This window comes from Glycine max, chromosome 10 (assembly GCF_000004515.6).
Source record: "Glycine max cultivar Williams 82 chromosome 10, Glycine_max_v4.0, whole genome shotgun sequence".
Lineage (NCBI taxonomy): Eukaryota > Viridiplantae > Streptophyta > Magnoliopsida > Fabales > Fabaceae > Glycine > Glycine max.
The window spans coordinates 47,498,081-47,518,041 of record NC_038246.2 but is presented as its reverse complement, the minus strand read 5'-3'; the positions used below and the strand labels follow the sequence as shown (position 1 = coordinate 47,518,041).

The window sequence follows — 19,961 nt, the reverse complement described above, 5'->3', positions numbered from 1 at the left end:
TCAGACTTATCAAGGTAATCCTTGTGGCGTCTACCCTGACTTATCTTCCTTCACCGGAAGTGGCGTCATCCAAACCTCCGTAGCCTGTATCAAACGATCCGCCCCGTAAGATTCATATCAAGTACAGTACTAAAAAAATTCAACCAAGTATATATTTGCATCTGAGTGACACATCTCCATGAAGTGACTCTCCAACAGCCAACAGGGACAAAGACGTTCAACCGTTGAGATCTCATGAAGGAATGAGTCAGACCCCAAATTCTTAAATAGTGGATATGTGCAAAGATGAGCCACAAAATTTATATTTCCTTTTAAAACGGCATTATTACACAATTAACGATTTAGCATTAGTCTTTTTCAGCAACACCCGAGTTTCGAAATTTGTTTTTTCAACTTTTCTTATTAGTGATCCTAAGTGGATACACATACATAAAAAAAAAAGTATAAGGTAAAAAGTGGCTATAGTCCACCAAGTCAAAAGTAAACAGCAACTGACGGGCATGTAAATAGCATCTTGCAAGAGGACCCCGAATTAGAAACCCCCAATATTCCTGCCAAACCCCGCAATAACACTTTAGTTTGTACTTAAATACTGTTGTTCATCAGTGAAAAGACGAGCCACAGGAATGAATGGTGAGCAGTACTATTTAGTTTTGATGTCAAAGCCACCACCTTTTATCAGTAAAATTTTAATCATGGACTGTGCAAGAGAGGCTCTGGAATTCTATCATGAACAACAATCTTTTTTTGTTTGTTCATGTTTTTTTTCTCATTTACTTTGGCAATCACTATACATCAAAACACTCATTTTTTTTCAGGATTAAAAAAATAAAAATTCATTTTCTTCGCATTAAAAAAATGTTAGTGCCCAAGTGATTATTCTGGCAAGCTTCCACCTTCATTCAGTCATCATAAATATTCTCCAAAAACAATTAAAAAATCTTGAATCAAAAAATTGCCTTCATCAACTTCCTGCACAAGGAAAAAGCATTGTTCATCATTAAATATTAATAAGGATGTTTTTATACAAATTAGCACCAATGTACCTGTTTATTAATAAATTATTTTTATTAAAAGCATCTACATTGGTGTTAATCCGTATAAACACCAAGTAGAATTGATAGCCACAATGTAGTACCTGATGACTGTGAAGGACTGTTAATACTCAAATTGGGCTGAGACAATGGAAGGTTGTGTGTTTGTTAGTTGGCTATCAAACTATGCACATTACTGGTGTGTGAATAGCTACCAAGATGATGATGATGTACTGTACTGATCATGTGTTAGGCAAAGCATGACTGTAGCCAAAAACTACAGATTATAAACTGACAAAGATAAAGTAAAGGTAAAATTAGACAAAGAAGCAGGCCAAAAGCAGCACAAAGAAAAGCATGAAAGAGAAGAAAAAAAACTAACCTTTTTCGGTATGTGGGAAATGGGTTGTCCCTATCTCCCTCCATGAATGAGTTTTCTTCAAAGTAATTCCAGCTTGGTAATGGGGGACCAATTGCTGAACAGTAACAGGTGAATATAAGATTTCTAATTCAGGGGAAAAGAATAATTGTATTGACAATAAGAAAAGAACAAAAGGACTTCAAAGTTCAAAGCAGAAAAGATTTGAGATATAGACTTTTTCAGACTATTATTCTGTGAACATATTCTGTTTATATTGGCTTCCGAATTCATGAAATCAATATGCATATCTAGTAAAGCAAGATACACCTAATGCCCCTCAACATCATTATAGTATATTCTTTTAGACTATATGTTTTGATTGCACCAGCAGGTTCCACTCTATTATGTTCAGCCCCATACATATCATTTACAGCTTCGGAATCTAGTACTTTTGGTCAAGCCAATAAGAAAATATGAAAAAGTTTAGGCCCCCCTTTGGGTCAATGGGGCATGATCAGGTTTGCTAAGAGCCCTGCACGAGTTTTTTTAGTTTTATCTATTTGTATGAACTTGAAAAGAAAAATAAAAATCACTCAGATACCTAAGTTCCACTATTTCACAACACAAGCATGATTATGGAAGTGCATAAGGGATTGATAGTGTACCTGAATGTGGATGGACACGTATATCCAACCTTTCTTCCTTCAGAAAAAGCTCAGCTCAGTGTATCCACCAGAATATGGCAGAAGTTCCTCCACCTCAATTCTGGAACGAGAACAACTCATAGTTTTCTTCAATCTGCCATGAGCTGACTCAACCTCAGCCCAAAATATGCCATAAACAGGTCTGTGGTCTGAAAACTTCGATTCTCCGCGGACATATGATAACTGATGGAGACCTTCTCCATACCACAAAATTCGGTCACACCTATAAAAGAAAAAAATTCATATCAGCATAAGTAGCACAACTTGACAAAAATAAATCATAAACTATGAATGATACTTTATGCTTCATTTTAGATCATCTAATTTTTTATCTTCATATCAGTTTACTTCTCTTTTAGCATTTACATTGAGTTTCTTCTAAATTCCTACTAGGTGATGTGATAACTGTGATAATCTTACCAAGCAGGAGTTCTCCTTTTTTCTTTGGGGTGCATATCATCTCCAGCATATCTATCTGAATTAGTTGAATACTTGTATGTTGGAGGAAAATATATCTTCCCTTCATTCCATCCCACAAACGCACGGCCTCTTTTCTGCTCTATTCTCAACTGCCAGTAATGTCGATAATTGAGACTCATTATGTCTATTTTACAATAACAATACATTTGAAGTTAAGCAATAAACACGGAATTATTTATGAGGGTGAAAAGACATACTTGATCATTCTCTAACAATGCTCTCCAGTTTTGCATCTCAACGAGTGCCTTAGCAGATCGGTAGGAGAGTGCAATCCGGTAATTCAAATCTCCAAGCCATATGATTCGACTATATTAATGAGATCAAATTAAGAAAATGCAAGAGTTCAGTTAATGGAAAGAAAAAACAATCATAGGGAAACAGAAGTGTGCATTCTACTTAAGACACAAGGAGAAGGTATCTATTAGCAAGGGGGCCTAAAATCACTGACATTTTTTTAAATTAAATCTTAGATGAATGTGAGCAGATTCTTACTCATGCTCAAGGATTGTCTGTGGAGACTTCTCATTGTCCACACCTTGAACACGAGGAAACCTTGTCTTCTTAAGAATCTCCATCACATCAGAATTTCTTCTTAGTTCATCACCTTCTTTCTGTCCTGAGGTTAAATGGCTACAGATAAAGCAAAAGCTAGTTTCGTGCACAGACATACTAATTGAGATGGATCCCTGCAAATAAAAGCCAAAATAATTCCATTTAAGCGAATTTCAAGTAACCAATCAAGTTTGCCATGAATTAATTTAAGGAAAAACAAAAGTTGGAAACTTGACTGACTAAAAATTCACCTTATTTCCAAGATAGCCCATCAATCCTCTGCCAACACAAGACACTTTCATATTTTGAACATGATCCTTGAGTTCACTTCTCACCCATATGGTAAGATATATCCCCACCATTTGCTTACTTGCAACAAGGCAGTACCTTGAGTGTCCTGGCATGGCATATCCATCTTCATTAAAGGCGGGTCCAGCACCACCACCACCACCACAAGACATTGGTGAAAATAAGACTGTACTTGGTGAATCCCCAAGGCCATTATCATCATCAGATGAACCCCATCTTGAGTAGTCACTTGGTCTTGAGTAGTCACTTGCCCTGGAATAGTCACTAGGCCTATAACCCCATCTAAAACTGGGATCAAAGTCACTTGGCCTGTGACCAAAAATTACTCTATCACAGACACTGTATCTTCGATCAAGCCGTGGCTGCACAACTGAAGGATCATTGTCCATTCCCCAACCACTAGAAGTTGTCTGGAACGATCGCCTATGGAAGAAAGATGAGTTCTTCTGCCTAGCTGATCCCTCAAAATCTGCATTCAGCTCTACAACTGGCTGAGGTATGGGAGATGGTGTATAGCATCCACTACTTCCACTGGTGCCAGGAAGATTGTTTAAAGCCTTTCTGATGAGAGCCAACCATTTTTTGGCAGGGCCATTGTCTTCTGCTCCCAAGATATTACCAGCATTCAAGGGAACTATCTCTTGAAATCTGAAAGAGACAAGTAGAAATATGTCACTGGTTACTATTAATGCTACTTTTGATTGAAGACAATGTTGACAAGTACCAATTCCTACCCAAGAACATAAATATCAGCCGGTGATGAAGAATGAAGCCAATCATCTAAATTCAAAGTACTAGGTGGGGATCTTCCAGCTACATTCCATGTAGCCACAAAAATGCTGTTTACAGAGAAAAGAGACACCAATGAAAATTTGAACAAGGCCTTTTTTATTCGTAAGAAGGTAAAATCAGAGAAGCAGTATACCTATAATTCTGCACATCTATAATTCGAGGATGGTCAAGATTCATTTTTGCTCGCCTCACCTGATCTGTGCTCCTGCTAAACTTTTCTGTTCATTACATTGAAAATTTTGTGCAAAAAGTCAGCATTTTAAATAGCATCAAGATCTTTAAATGGACATGGTTCAAGAAATGGAATGGGGGTAATTCTATACCTGTTTTGCTCTTTTTGATTGTGCATGGTTCTCTCTCAGAGAAGCTATTCCTACCTCTATATTCCATGTCACCTCCTGAAGAAGGAAATCAATGTTGATGCATCAAATTCACAAAAAGAAACTATAGTAACTGACTTTATATCAGGAAAAAATTGAAAAAAAAAAAAACAGAAAATCGGACTTGATGAACATCTATTTCAGAGTTTAAAGTACATTCGCTTGCACTTTGTTTGGATGCCAAGAAATTGTATCAAGAAACAAAATTGGTGAGAACATAAAAATTTAGACAAAGACATCTATGCCTCAGGAAAAACTTATTGAGTTTCTGGCATAGCTTAAGCTTTTGCATTAGGCAACAATAAAATCAGACAGAACATGATGGTTGATCCTAGGTTTCAATTTTCTTTCCAAATGATGTTATTAATCTACTTCCTTCGGTTTCTCTGGTGCCCAACTAGAACCACAAATTGTTCAAAGCATCACACTGGACAGTGCTATCATCACAAATATCTAATGGGATTTAATTCTAGGCTTGTTGCTCCCTTAGAAAGTGATCACTAGTAGAAAAAGAGTTTTTGAGAAAACCAAGATACCAACCTCCATAAGCAACACCATTTGCTTGGGAATCCTCAGTCTTGCTTTTGATATTAAAGAACTTCCTCACCATTTTCTTTGACCATGAGAGCTTCATCAAGCAACACAGACAAAACAGTCAACAACTTGCAATATGCAAACACCAACACACACAAAATGTTGAGTTTCATTCCCCTGGAAAAACAAAAGGGAAAAAAACAAAAAAGGAAATTGAATTCATCTTTGTATTAAAGGAAATTGGCAAAACCTTGCTTCTCTTGGAATTCTCATCTCTCATTTTTGCACACTTCTACTTCATACAGCTCCCTGATATTTCTCTTTGGTTTAGAAGGTCTATATATCCAAATTCCAAAGCTTCTCAGACTTTCAAAGAGCAAAATATCATTGCTTTGGAAGCTCCCTCCCCAATCTCCACACTACCTATCTATGTTTCAGAGCTGAGAATTTGTTGTTCTGTTTCTCAATTCCAGAGAAACACGAGAAGCTCAACAAAAGAGAGCAAAATGCCTTTAGTGCTTTCGTCTTCTGGTGCTGTATGTGCTCTTGCCACACTACTAGTATAGTAGAAAGTGTAAGAACATGGAACCAAACTCCCATAAATATGAAAGAAAGCGCCACAAACTCAAGAGAGAGAGAGAGAGAGAGAACACTTTAATGCTTGGAAGTGAGAAGAGATTCTGAAGTAGTAGTAGAACAAGACAATGCAGCAGCAGCAAGCATATAATAGAGGGATAAAGAGAGGCTCCTCGTTCTCTGCAACCACAGGAAACAAAACAAAGTATCGAATTTGAACAGAATAAAGTGAAGTAAAAGAGAGCATAGAAGAGCTTTATCAGTATTTAGTAGTATTAAATTAACAATTTTTTTAATGACAACCTTAGCTCAAGACAAGGGGGGCAACGGGCAGGTAGTTTTTTTTTTGCTTTAAAGGCTTCTGCACAAAACGACCCGGTCAGCTCATCAAAGCTGCCCTGGGTCAGCAAAGTGAAGAGAGGATGTGAACTGTTAACTGTTATGTGAGGTCTAACACTATTCCCATGCCTGCACCCTTCTTCCAGTTTTTTGGTCTTCCAATTAAAGCAAAAGCAGTTAAAGAAGAAGGAGAGAAGGGGAAAAGAAGAAAAGATAAAGGCCCTGGGTATTATGTTATAGTATTGTATACAATTATCGGACAAAGAATGTTTGGAGGAGAAGCAATAGTAAACTGGTGTAGACGTGTAGTGTCATGGCTTATAAGCCCCCTATAATAATGAAAATAACTGTCTCATTTCTGGGCACGCGAATGAATTATGAATCCTTTCAATATCAAAAATTAATTTTTGTCTTTCTTAGATTTTGCCATGTAATGTTATGACTAAGATATTTTATATGGAGCAATGTGATGTTTGATTCCATAGGTTGGTCATAGGTGTGGTGCCACTGAATAATGACGTGATGCCAAGCAACTTTGAGGCCTTTTTGGCTCTGACCTAGCTAGACTTGGAATGTCTTTGGAGACAATGGCAACTTACCCAATTTTGTGGTGTTGGGGCTTCCTTTCTCCCCTTTCCCCTCTCGGTGTTCACTGCTTTTAACTCTTAGAATAGAAGAATAGAAGCTACCCCCATCTTGTGGTTTTGTGTGGCTAAATGCTATGATTTTTAGACTTTGGAGTAAAAAAATCATTCATTAGTAGCTTCTAGCCTTCCATCACTCGGGGGTTTCACTTTATTGTTTCCTTTGAATTCCTAAGACCTTCAATAATCAATATCTATTTTTTTATACATATGAATAGAAAATCATATTGAAAAAATTTATAATAATTTACACATATTACTCAATCAATTGAATTAAACCTATCAATAATCAAAAGCTGTGTAAGAAAATTATACCAGTTTCCAAAACAAAATAAACTTTGGGCTTTGGCTCCCCTTTGAATTCTTTCTTTGACCCATGCCTTTTGTTTCCTATTCCTGAATCTCCTCTCGAATAATTATAATAGTCTAGGAATTTTATTTTGGGATCTAAGACTAACAGATTTAAAATTGACTTTTATTTTTATTTTTTATAAAAGTCTTATGTTGAATTATATCAATTTTAAAAATTATCATGTGTCTTGAATAAGCTCGTCAAAGGTTGAGGCCATAGCCCCACTGGCTACCAATCTTTTTTCCTTCTTTCACTGATTATTGGGCCTCAAGTATCTTATTAGTCAAACCTGTTGTTGATATAATAATAAAAAAATCTATTAAGTTAAGTTGACACAGCAATACTGCAGCTGAAGACGTATTATTATTATTATCAATAAAGAAACAAAAAAAAAAGCATTTCATCATCCAAGTCCACCCAACAAAATAAAGGATGAAGTTTTTCTAAATTGAACTTATCTAGGAACTGCAAAAACAATGCGCTTTTAATTTAATTTAGTGCATATGGTGATATAAAGTCATTAAAATTTAAAGATGAGCAGACCTAGCTTATTATTATTTATTACTTTTTAGATGAAATAACTTTAAAAAAAATACATATGTTAACTCCACTAACTCTAAGCAGTATCTGTTTGTGTTAACTATCATAATTGCCAAGCAGGTCCAAACCAAATAAAAATGGTTGAACTTTTCTGACATAAAAAAAAGAAAAATAAAGCCAAAACAAAATCAGTTGCTGCAGTGCAGCATGCAAAAATAGACACAAGTAATAGGGTCAAAGGTATAACAAGAATCTCCACCACTAAGTTTGAATTGAATTTCTCAATTTCAGAATTTTGGGACTGATGCAAGAACAGTAATACTATGGTGGGAACAAACCAAACAAAATGGGTCTAATCAAATTCAAATCCTGGGGAAGTAATTATAAAGAATGCGAAAGAATACAAGCTATATAGGTCGTAGCAGGCAGGAAAATTAAGGCAACCGGGGGGAGGCCATTTGCAATTCCCTGCCTTGTTGTGAATTTCTCAAAGACATTAATAATTAGTAGACTCCCATAGTTATCAAATCAACGTTATCTAATCAGAAAAGCATAATCTTATTTTATTAAAAGGAAAAAAGGTTATATAATGGAAGAAAAAAAAACAATATTTCGTGGGACATGCTAATATATTTCCATTTACTTTTAAAATGAGTATATTAACAAAATGAATATTTTAACAAATTTAAGTAATAAATTGTCATAATCATGAATGCACTTCAGCTTGTTTAGAAAAATTTATTAGCAAGTTATTTAATAAATGTAAAACTATAACTTACTAATATATTAAAAAAAATAACTTACTGATATATTATTTCTCTTGCAAAATAAGTACTATATTAGCAATACGCTTAATTGTTTAGTTTTGTAATAAACTTCTGTATGGTAACATCTATTCAAATAAATATCAAAATAAATATACCTGTATAGAATATAATTAAATTTTGGTTAACCTAATTCTAATCTTACTTTGAGAGTATAATATAGGTGATGGCTCTGCTTTTGCTTTATGTAGGACTTGTGGAGCATGGTTTATGTTTATGCGTCGTTGAATGTGGGTCTTTGGGAATGATTTGAGAGACAATAAGGAAGAGAAGGGGGCCATTGAATAATCCAAATAAACTTGTAAAGCAGAGAATTGTTGCATAGATGAAAGAGAATTGGGCCATATATAGTAATTGCATATTTAAAGAGCAAAAGAAGTGGTCCCGCATTTTAGAATGTGAGAACTCTTCACGATCGACTTCACCTATCTATCGTCCTTCCATATTTGAGTATTGACAACCTAGAAGATGCATAAATCATAATAGCATCTTCATCATGGTATCTAACCGGAACCAACGATTTTGGATTCAACGAGGATATGATGAAAAGTGATATTTGGATGCGTGTTTTATTATATGTGTCACTCTTAAGAAAAAAGACAAAGCTATGAGATTTTTTTTATTTAATTAATTCGATTTGGCTTTAATGAATTAGCAGAAAATATTACAGTTTAACGTTTATGAAGAAAAAATTGTACACATATGTTCATTCATTCATTTATTTAGTTCAAACAAAGGCTCATGGTAGACATTACAAGAGAAAGGAGAGGAAAATAATAGAGTTTGAATACATTGCACACAATGAAATAAATATATTTATATTAACAGTTTATTGATTTTTGTAAAATTCAATTCAATTTTTTTAAGTAAAGCCTCGTATTCAAATTTTATGAATGATAAAAAAAATAATTAAAAAAGAGAACATATTAAAGATTCTCTAATAATTAAAGATTAATTATTAAATTCAGTATTTTTAAGACATAATTTTCCATTCATATGAATAAGATATTTTAAATTAATGTTTTTAAGAATGACATTTCTAAAGAGCTACACCATGCCCACATTTAATGTTATTTGTGGTTTTTTTTTAAAAAAAACTTATTACAAGAAAATAATATATTAAAAAAATAGTATTTCCTTCTTTATAATTATCTACTATTAATTTTGTACTACATGAAATTATTCTCTTGAAAATGAAAATATGAAATATACCCACTTTACTTCATAGGTATAATTTGTCATAATTGGTCTTTGTTGTTTATTTTTTTCTCCCTTACACAAAAATAAAATAAAATAAAAATTAATGAGACCTTTTTTATAAAAAAAATAATCATGAAACAAATATGAAAACATTTTATACCCGTCTTAATTTTTTTAAAAATATTTATGATACTTTTGGAGTATTAAGATGGATATAAAAAATAGAATGGTCCCTATAACAAACCGCCACGGCGCGCCACTAGTTAATGGAACGGCCCTACCTCAACTTTAAAAGTGCTGACTTGAATTGCCTGCTAAGAACTTTAAAGTTTGTTTCTTAAGCTTGCTTTTATTCCTTCTTGATTTTTTTTTTCTCATTTCACTTTCTTTGGTTAACCTACATCTATTATTAGCTCATTAATTATTCTCACATGAATTTCATATTTCATTTCTCCTGAGAGTTAAATGAAAAAATTTAAAGATTCCTGTTGTGGGTATATGATTCAAATTCTTTAAAAAGTTGTACATTTTTTTAATATACCACATAATAATTAAAGAATTGAGTGATTTACAATAATATTTTCCAAGAGAATACAATCTATTATAGCACAGTTATGGCTTTATGGCAACAAGTTCGTGTGGAAAATGACCATGACAACAAAAAGAAAAAAGCAAAAGATATATTACGCACATCTTGAAATTAAAGAGACTATTTATATGATACAAACTTCTTTTCTACACATAAAGCAATCCAATACGTACTATCATAAAGTGGTATCAAGGGGAACAGCGTCCCGGAATGTTCAGCAAAGACATGATGAATATTACGAATCAATGCAATATTTTCACGTAAATATTGAACCCACGGTTTCTTGCATTTCCACCACTTTCTTATGTGTGCAAGTTTGAATTTAGCACTATGGGATACTCATTATTCAACAAGAAGAAAGAATGGGGAAAAGAATATATGGGGAGAGGGGGAATAGAATAGGTACCTTGATATCGAAGGCGTTTCTGTGTTGGTGCTCGGAAAAATCCTTTGTCACAAGTTAATTAACCAAATAGTTGGAAAACATTGAATGGTTGGAACTTACCATATGCATTCAATTCGTTGTACTCTCAGGTAGGTATCATTCATAACAGCCAAACACAAAGTCGATATATTGAATAGTTGTAATCACAATGGGTAGGATTTTATTTATTTTTTATTATAGAATGGGTAGGATTTCTATTTATGATACATACACACGTGTAAATATAACATATACCTAATGTCTAAAGTCTTGAATTAAACAAACAAAAATGTCAAACAGTATTCTAAATAAACATTACTATCTCATCAATTCAATTTTGAAAAAATAGAGCTATTTTTCAAAGACAAAAAAAAAATAAAGAAGTCAAGTAATACTTAATTGTAAGTGATTTATATTAAAAAGTAATGTAGTTAAAATACGACATTCAATAAGAATGAATATTAACATGTTTGAAAAATCCAACTATACCTATCAATTATGTTGAATCTTATTGGTAGAATAAATGTTATGTTTAAAATACTAAATTTGATAATAAATTTACGAAAAGAAATATAAAATATAAAAATGTTATATCTATATCACTACCTAATTGCGAGGAAGTCAAATTCATATATTTTAAACACGGTTAGTAAATTATGACAATTACATTTAAATCTGAATTTGTAGACACTCATTTGGAAATGTAACAATCTAACCCATGCCAACCACACGGTATTGTTTGAATGTGTATTAAAATTTGGATTTTATTCTCAATTTTTATAATTATTAAAAATATAAATTAATTATTATAATAAATAAATAACAAAGCTGAAATTACACACTTCATTAAAAAATTATTTCTTAAATTTATTATTTTTAACATTTCTGTTTTTTTATTAATTTCTATATATTATTTGAATTAAAATGTGGTCCATACATAATTTTTATAATATAAAAGTAGATGTAGAAAAAAATTAATTTTAAAATGCAAACAAAATTTTTGCAGCACAGAAATAAATAATTGTAATGTTTTCGTATTATTCATTTTAGAAAATAGTTTATCCTTTGTTGGTTTCCTGTGAATATATCACTTCATTTACCTTTTTATGGTATTTTAATATAACATTTAAGAATGGTATGATTGTTCAATTAGAAGGGTATATATGTATATGTTTCTGTCACAAATTAAAAAAGAGGGTATGTATATAAGGTTTTCTTCAATGTAGTATCTGATAAATAAATGATTGTTCAATTATACCTGTTTCCTTAATAGCAGGGGCAAAATTGAAAGCCATCTACGGCCAGAGGGTACTCATTTTTATTTTAGTTAATTTTTAGGATGAGGGTACACATTGTTATTGAATAAAATTATTAAAAAAGATAAATCGAATAGTAGATTGGAAAGTACGCGCAGGGCATTAGGAATGCAGAATCCATAATTAGAATTATGCATTCCTTAACAGAATTAAGTATGATAAAACGTCCTCTACGTAATCCATTTTATGATCATACTAGGATGTCTTTCACATAAGTAATTGATTTTATGGGCACCCAAAAGGTTAAAAAAAAAAAAAAACTCCAAGAAGATCTGCTTCTTGCTTTTGCTTTTTGTTTCCCAAACCACCCACCTTGTAAAATCCGTTGCAAAATTATGTTTTACGAGGCAGTCAAAGAGATAAGCATTTGATTTTTCTTTGTTGTTTTCTCCTACGCCTTCCAATTTGATTCCTTTCTTGCTTTTTCTGCTTTGAGAGAGACCCCATTGTGTGTTGTGTGTCTCCTTTTTTTTTTCTTTCCTACCTTCAAGTTTTAATCTGTTTCATTTCATGGAGGAATATTATGGAGCACTTTTGTTTTCAAAATGTGACAAAGCTTTCCTCACCGGTCACTATCTTTTGCATTAAAGAGAAGAAACCCATACACATTTTGTATGAGTATACCTCTGATGTAGACCCTCTCTGCCATAAGCATTTCATCCTTGTTTTTCTTCCAAGGTTAAAGGAACAATCTACCTCTTATCTGTATTTTATCCTTTCGTTTTCTTTTTCAGATTTTTAGGGTAAGCAAATAAAATCAAATCAAAATGCAGAAATGTTTCATTTAATAATTTATATAAATACAAAATTACATGTGCTGGAATGGTAAAGATATATATACAGTCCCTGCAATAGAATTTTCCTTTGATGATTACAAATATAAAAGGTAAAAAAATAATTGTCTAAATTAGAAAAACATGGTTGAACCAAGTGGTGCAGTTTTTAGTCACTTTCATTAATATAATTCATCAGCAATCTCACTATGCTTGTAAGTATTTCTCCATAACTATGGACATCTATTGTTAAATATTTTATAATCAATTATATAAATCATTCTTGACATAATTTTAAAAATAATTATTATAAAAGTTAATTAACTTATCATATGTATATATAAAATGGTGTAAGAAAATTATTATATTATCATTACATGTTTTATTTAACTTTAACTATTAAATTATGCTATCTTGACAATTTTAAAGCTTATTGCTCCCTTACGAGAGCAAAAGTATATATGTTTCTGTTTCATTGTTCATTGTTAATTTACATGTGCTTAAAGATAAGCTGGTTCTATTTCTAAGGGAATACGCACATATTTTAATTTAAAAATAAATTATTTTTTTTATTAATTTTACGATTTTTTTTTTAAAAAAACTCAGACAAAAATATTCATGAAAAACAATACTTCTGCCCGTGTGCTTGTTTTCAACGACAAGACGTACAATTTTTATTTTTTTTTTGGTTGAGAGGTGCTAATCTAAACACTCGTGCTACCCTGCATGTGTATGATTGTTGCTGTGTATCTAAATTGAGTACCTTAAACAAAGTTTCTTGAATTTTTTCTTTAGTCAGAAAAAAAAAAATCATTTAGACTGATAGAGGATGTAAGGTATAAGGGGGTAACAAAACATTACAAATCCTTCGGAACAAGGTATTTTGTATACAATAAATCCGCTATCCTTTTTGACAGAATAAATCCTCTATCCTATCCCCACCATATCCTGTATAACAGAAACTTCTATATCAGTTAGGAAACTACAAAAAAAAAAAAAAAAAACGTAAATAAAGCCCAAAATCCACTGGTAACGTGTTTTGTTACTGCATGCAAATATTTTTGTAATAAAATCCTTCAAATTAACCCAAATCTATATAAATAAGGAGAACATTGTGAAATCAACAAATAGGTACTCAAAGATTTTATGCAGATACACCCAATTTCTCTACAAATAAACAAGTAGAACAATGGCTCGTAATCTTGAATGCATGATTGAACTCTTAAAATCTAGGTACAACTGGACAAGTACATCGATACAATAATTCACCCCACCTAAGCCACTTAGCTTATTGGCTCCTTGACAGATACAGTTGCCTGAATGTTAGATACTAGATACATTATATATTGCAAGCGTATGGACAAAATTGATTGGGTAAGCTTATATTCAAAATTTTCATTAAGTGGGGGGAAAAATTCAACCCAAATTTATAAGAAGAATGTTGAAAACTCCATCCAAAACAAGATAAATCATCAACAAGCAAAAGAGAAATACAGTAAAATTTAACATGATCTGTTAAATTCTTACGTATCAAATACTAGTCAAACATTAATTAAACCGATGGCTAAGTAGTGGCCGCATGGCCAATTATGTCAGTTTAGTTAACTAAAGCATGCTAGCTTTGTCTATCCCAATCATATATTGCTGGACCTGAATTAGCAAATTGCCTGATCCCACCTCAGCTAGTTGCTTTTCTCAATTATTGTAATATCCTTATTAAACAAAGTGTTTTAAAATAAAAATTGAAATATTTTGGATGATAAACTTGTACTCTATCTTTTCTCTAGATAATTATGTCTTGAGGGTTGAGACAAAGATGCAACTTTGTAGTTTGTACATAAATGTGAAAGAGGCAGTATGTCAAATACTTTCAAATTATCTATTATATAATAGACTTGGAATATAATAAAAACCACTTAAATTAATGTAAGCATTTTTATTTCTTCGTGAATTTGAAAAAAGGAGGGAAAATAAGAAAGGTGAAACGAAATATAAACGTGATATGCGATAAGATGTATAATTAATTCATATTAAAAGTAGTGATGACTACAATATATCCAAAGTAGTTCTGTGTTTTCATTGACATTTATGGTGGTGATGTATTTTCTCTTCCACCCATTCATATTGCCTCGTCAAATTATGGGGTATTTGACTGTTCGACGATTATGTCGCTCATAAACTTTCCACGTATGTCGTTCATCATCTTCATCCGGTTGTGATATAAAATATTATTAACAATTATATTCAAACGCATGTAAACAGATAATATATATAAAGATATTTTATATTAAGATAAATTATATCTTGAAGTTTCATGAAATTATATATAAAGATTTTTTTAACATTTACAGTAATTTTCCTTAAACTTTCCTCACAGGAAAACACAATATAGTGTTTTTAAAACAATTAATGGAGTTAGTGTAGCCATATAAGTATAGAAAAAGCAAAGAAAATATATGTAATTTTATGAAATTTAATTTCAATTTTTTTTGTCTTAAATCATAGATTATGAATGTTCTTCAACTCATTATATTAGAGATTAATTCTATTCATGATACATGTCCCTACTAACGGAGTGTTTAACGTAAGAAAAGAATATTTTTAATATTAATTTATTGTTGTTTTAACATAAACTATTTGATTTAAAGTGAAACAATGGAGAGATTTAAGTGGATGAGATTGAAGAAGTTTTGATTAAATATTCTATTTAATTTTTTTTATACTGATATATTTAGTTAAGATAAAGAATGGAGAGATTTTAATGGAAGAGAAGGGGAAATAGTTTTTTCCTCCACCCCATTTTGGGGTGAACAATTTCCCTTCGGTTTGTAACGAGATCAGTTTCGTTAATATCAAGATAGTTGACCAATGTGTGGTTGGTTAAAATAATGTTGACCCTTCAGCCATATATATGATTCTGGTTATAAGGATCTGTTTAGTTTAAAACATTTTGTTTTTAATAAATAATTATAAAATAGTAACTTTATTTTATTTTTTGTTTTCAAATATTTATGTAAGAAAATAGTGAAAACAAGACTTGAAAATAAAATAATATAAGGCTTTTCTAATTGATTATGAAAATAAGATAGAAATAGAAAATATTTTTAAAAATTAAATAAACCCTTAATCCTCCAATGAATAATAATAATAAAAAAGCCTCAATCTCGGACGAGAGAACATCTTATTGATGCAAAAGCAATCTTGGGCCGCCATTGCGTAGGCCTTTCCGAACAGGGTGTGTAATTTTTTTTTCCGGTCCAATATTGAGGTTGAAACTATGGGCATGGTATAGCCATTTGGCAATTGCAGAGAAAGCACTCTTTGTTGTACAACAAAATCCATAGATAACAAATATCCTCTTTTCTTCGTTGTGTGTAGCCGATCATATGTTAGTTTTGAGATTGGAACATCCAAAACCTTGATGATATGATTATAGGGTACCTAACTGAAAAGCTAACCCAATATCATGGATCCACGTATGAATAGTTTCATATTTATTTATTTTTCATTTTACAAATTTCCTCTTATAGACAAGTCAAATCTGTAAAAGAACTTGTTGAGTTTCTTTTTTTTTTTAAGAAAAAAAAAAAAAACTAGCTCCCTTGCAGGTGTAACAATGGAAGTGGTAGTATCTTTACATTTTTAACAGATTAGTGTGACATTTTTAGGCAACTTGATGATAATATTCTGTTAGGAGTCTCATGTTGAGCATAATAAATTAATTAATGTTGTATTTAATTCATGAGACTCTCCCAACTGATAGATTTGTTTTTTGTGTTTTAGGTTTTTTTCTACTTATATAAGTACTAACACAATGAACCTGTCTCCCACCCAATAGACTCTCCCACTTGATAGATGAGTGAAACTGTCAAAGAGAAAAGAACAATCATAGAATCAATGTCGATAGCTCACTAATTATGTTTGGATATTTTTATCTTAAAAACATATTTGATTAAAAAAAACTTAGTGTATAAATTCTTCAATTTAATGCGAAAATTACATTTTAAATGATCAACTTTTACCCGTAGTATCATTCAGCACATGCGTATGGACCGATCTGGAGATGCACATATGGACCTGCTGCTGCTACTACCTTCACAAATTTGATCAAATCGCATCTACCTTCAAAATTATACTGCCAAGCCAAAGTATATAATCCATCATTGATTTGATCACAATTCACAACCACAAGACCCCAACTTTATAAACTGTTTCCAATTTATGCCTTCTGATTGACATTGAGAAATAATTCTCCCAATTTCATGCTTTTAAGATTTAACTACACTGTTCATATTAGCTGTGAATAATATGTGAAACAGTGACCATTTATTTTCCTAAGCTGCATACTTTTACTTTTGGTTTTGATTTGGACCCTCTGATATATTTTTTTACTTGTTTGCAAAATGAACACACACATATACAAACAATACAATGCAAGAGACAGTGAAGGACAAAAACAAAACAAAAATGGTAAAAGTAACATTAACAGAACTACACAGAACAGAAGAGAACCTGGCCTCGAACTGGTTCGCGTAAGTTCCAGAAAACATAAGTCTCAATCACATCAAGTCCTCCATCTTTGGATTTCTGAATGAGGTCTGGCCACATCTGGAACAACAAACACAACCCCTTTTAACTCCAAACTTCAAAGACTAAGGTAAAAATGGATGTACATTACACACACTTAGAAAGAGGGTAATGAAGAGAACCTTTGGAGTGCTACGAGGGTAATGAATATATAGAACCAGATACCAAGACTCGGCGCTTGCCATCAATGGCCAATGCTCTGTGGTCATACGTGACATTTGCTCCAAACGAAGAAGGGGCATAAACGCAGAAGAACCAAAGCAAAACCAACAGAATTTGTGATGTTCTCATTGCTTTTTGGGATTATTAGTAACAAAAAAGCAAGAGAATGATAAATGATTCCCTCTCTGTGTTTTGCTTCGTGTATTTAAAGGCACGCGTTGTCATAAGGCACTTGTGTTGAAGGGTTGAAGCAAGTGCTGAAAGTGGCTTAAGGATAGAGTTGAAAAAAGGAATAAATGGGTTTGCATGTTTAAGACAGACAGATAAAAACAAGTTTGCCCCAGAATGTTTGGCCAGTTAGGCTCATGTATCAGTTTCTTGTGTCTTTTTGGGACATCACGTTGTTGTTTAGCCACTAAATTAACAGTGAAAATAAATTAGAAGTTGAACTTGAAATTGAAAAACATGGAAAGTACTTAAAGGTTGTTAATGTCATGTTCATCTTCCTTATAGTATATTTTTTTTATCAATATTCATAAATTTTATTGATAATTAATTTTTATTAAAAAAATTAATCAATAACTTTGACAAAAAAAAAAAATTCAATCATATATTTTTTATTCAAAAGACTGGAATCAAGATATTATTTAAGAAACATTATTTTCTTTGACTGCTCCCGAGTTCACTCAGCCGTGGTTTTAGCTTGGACTCACTTCTGTTTGGATTAAGTTTTTTGTCATAGAATTGATCTTAAATTACTAAATATAATTAATTTAAGATGTGTGTTAACATTAGTTTTAATGATAATTATTGTTTTTATTAAAATGGGCACTTTTTGAAAATTAATTTTTCAATGGTAAATGAAACGATCACTGAACAAATAAACAGGGAAGCATTTAGCGTCAACGTCAACCACTGCAATGATGATGCCATGTAGTGAAAAGTCGGGACTGAGAAGTGAATGTGGCCAGTGATGGTACGTGGCACACGGGTCCCACAGTCATTGTTTTCACCCTTTGTTTTGGTAATATTCTAAAATTTGTTTTCTTAAAGGCCAATTGAGTCAAAATTCAAAATAAATAACTTAAATTTCTTTAAAAATAATCAGAAAAAAATAAAAAAAAATTATTTATATAAATTTTAAAATAATATGATAAAATTAAAAAAAATCAAAATTTGTAAAATATCTTAAAATCTCACAAAAAAAAAATCAAATATCGATTATAAAAAATATATTTAAATACAGTCCTCTATGAGCCAAACAAAATGAAGGTGTTAACTAGTAAATTCGAGACAAAGTTTCCATGAATTTCTTCTTCAAAATACACAACTTACAAAATATTGAAGCAACCTCAATTGAAGTGTGCATCACTGCATCACAAAAAAATAAAATATTGAAGCAGCCAAGCACATCTTAGAATAAATTCAGAGGGATAATTCACCACTATACTATAGTACTCAATAGTCACTCCTTTCTCGCAATCATAGCACTCTTCAATATGAACTGACTCTGAATTTGTAAGTAATAGCATGGACGTTTGTAATGCATCAAATGATCAAATCCTATTTTGGTTTACCATGACAATGCGGTCACGAGAAGTACTCCAAGCCCAAGGGACATCCACTTTCCATGCTCATTGATTTTCACAGTGCCAGAGTTGTCGTTTGTGAAATTAGTCTCATTGAATGACTTAGCCTGCCTCAGGATTCCAACAATGTCAACAGCAGCAGTGGTGACTGTGGCAATGAGGGAACCAATGGTTGTTGAGGAGCCTCAGCTGGTGATAATTGGGCTAAGGTGGTGGAGGAATGCAAAAATGAAACTAGCAGTGCTAGGGAGAAGGACAGGACAGATTGCTTTTTCATCGTTTGGGTTTTGCTAAAAGATGGTTTAGATGATATTGGAAAGGAGTGCAAATGATAGGAATTGTGTTGGCAGTGGACACTTGATGCATTGAAGATATGGTGGAGATGGTGTTTATATAGCAAGTCTGGGAATGTGAGACAATGATTGGTAGGCGAAAGGCTTTGTTTTAAAACCTTTGTGAGATTTGTGAGAAAACACTAAGTTGCTATGAGGCAAGGATATTGAGGTGTTGCATCAACGATGACATACGGATGTACGCATGAAGCAATGTGGTTTTATGATTGAAGGCCACACCAATCTCCCGTCCCAATCAATTGACTTTGTGAATTGTAGTGTGTTATGCTGAAAACCATTGTAATCAAACAGTACTAGTTTCTTTTTCTCCGTGAAGATAGGGTGAAAGAAAAATTTGTTGAGATACTTGGCTAATGAATGAACAATAATAGCAGTACCTATCTTCCTCGCTGTGGCTAAGAGATTTTCTTTTGGTTAGAAAAATTAAAGCTTTGCTCAAAACATAACAATTTAGCCTTACCTATCACGGAAAGGTGGTATCAATAATGATTGGTGGGGGGAAGAGGCAGAACCAAAGTATTGGCAGGTGCATTAAGATGTGAGCATC

General features: G+C 32.2%; 1 protein-coding gene and 1 long non-coding RNA gene across 7 annotated transcripts; both read right to left on the bottom strand.

Moving 5' to 3' along the window:
• Positions 1-879: 879 nt before the first annotated feature.
• Positions 880-6,363, bottom strand: LOC100820333 (type IV inositol polyphosphate 5-phosphatase 7). Of its 5 annotated transcripts, XM_014763366.3 has the most exons (15): positions 6,026-6,363; positions 5,800-5,902; positions 5,397-5,700; positions 5,153-5,240; positions 4,556-4,630; positions 4,366-4,450; positions 4,175-4,279; positions 3,383-4,088; positions 3,072-3,265; positions 2,777-2,885; positions 2,520-2,668; positions 2,061-2,322; positions 1,417-1,510; positions 1,139-1,325; positions 880-972 (listed from the first exon to the last, which is right to left on the bottom strand). In XM_014763366.3, exons 3-12 carry the CDS (start codon positions 5,424-5,426, stop codon positions 2,100-2,102), a joined length of 1,764 nt encoding a protein of 587 aa, XP_014618852.1. In that variant the 5' UTR covers positions 5,427-5,700; positions 5,800-5,902; positions 6,026-6,363; the 3' UTR covers positions 880-972; positions 1,139-1,325; positions 1,417-1,510; positions 2,061-2,099. The 5 variants fall into 5 exon arrangements, with proteins under 5 accessions (XP_014618852.1, XP_040861877.1, XP_003536524.1 ...); XM_041005943.1 differs by having other exon boundaries at positions 5,800-6,363; XM_003536476.5 differs by having other exon boundaries at positions 5,397-5,902.
• A 7,173-nt stretch (positions 6,364-13,536) lies between these two features.
• LOC102666404 (uncharacterized) lies at positions 13,537-17,734 on the bottom strand. Of its 2 annotated transcripts, XR_001383298.3 has the most exons (4): positions 17,433-17,734; positions 17,236-17,331; positions 16,746-16,858; positions 13,537-16,588 (listed from the first exon to the last, which is right to left on the bottom strand). It is a non-coding gene; the product is annotated as an uncharacterized lncRNA (long non-coding RNA). The 2 variants fall into 2 exon arrangements; XR_001383297.3 differs by having other exon boundaries at positions 13,537-16,858; positions 17,433-17,731.
• Between the last annotated feature and the right edge of the window lie 2,227 nt (positions 17,735-19,961).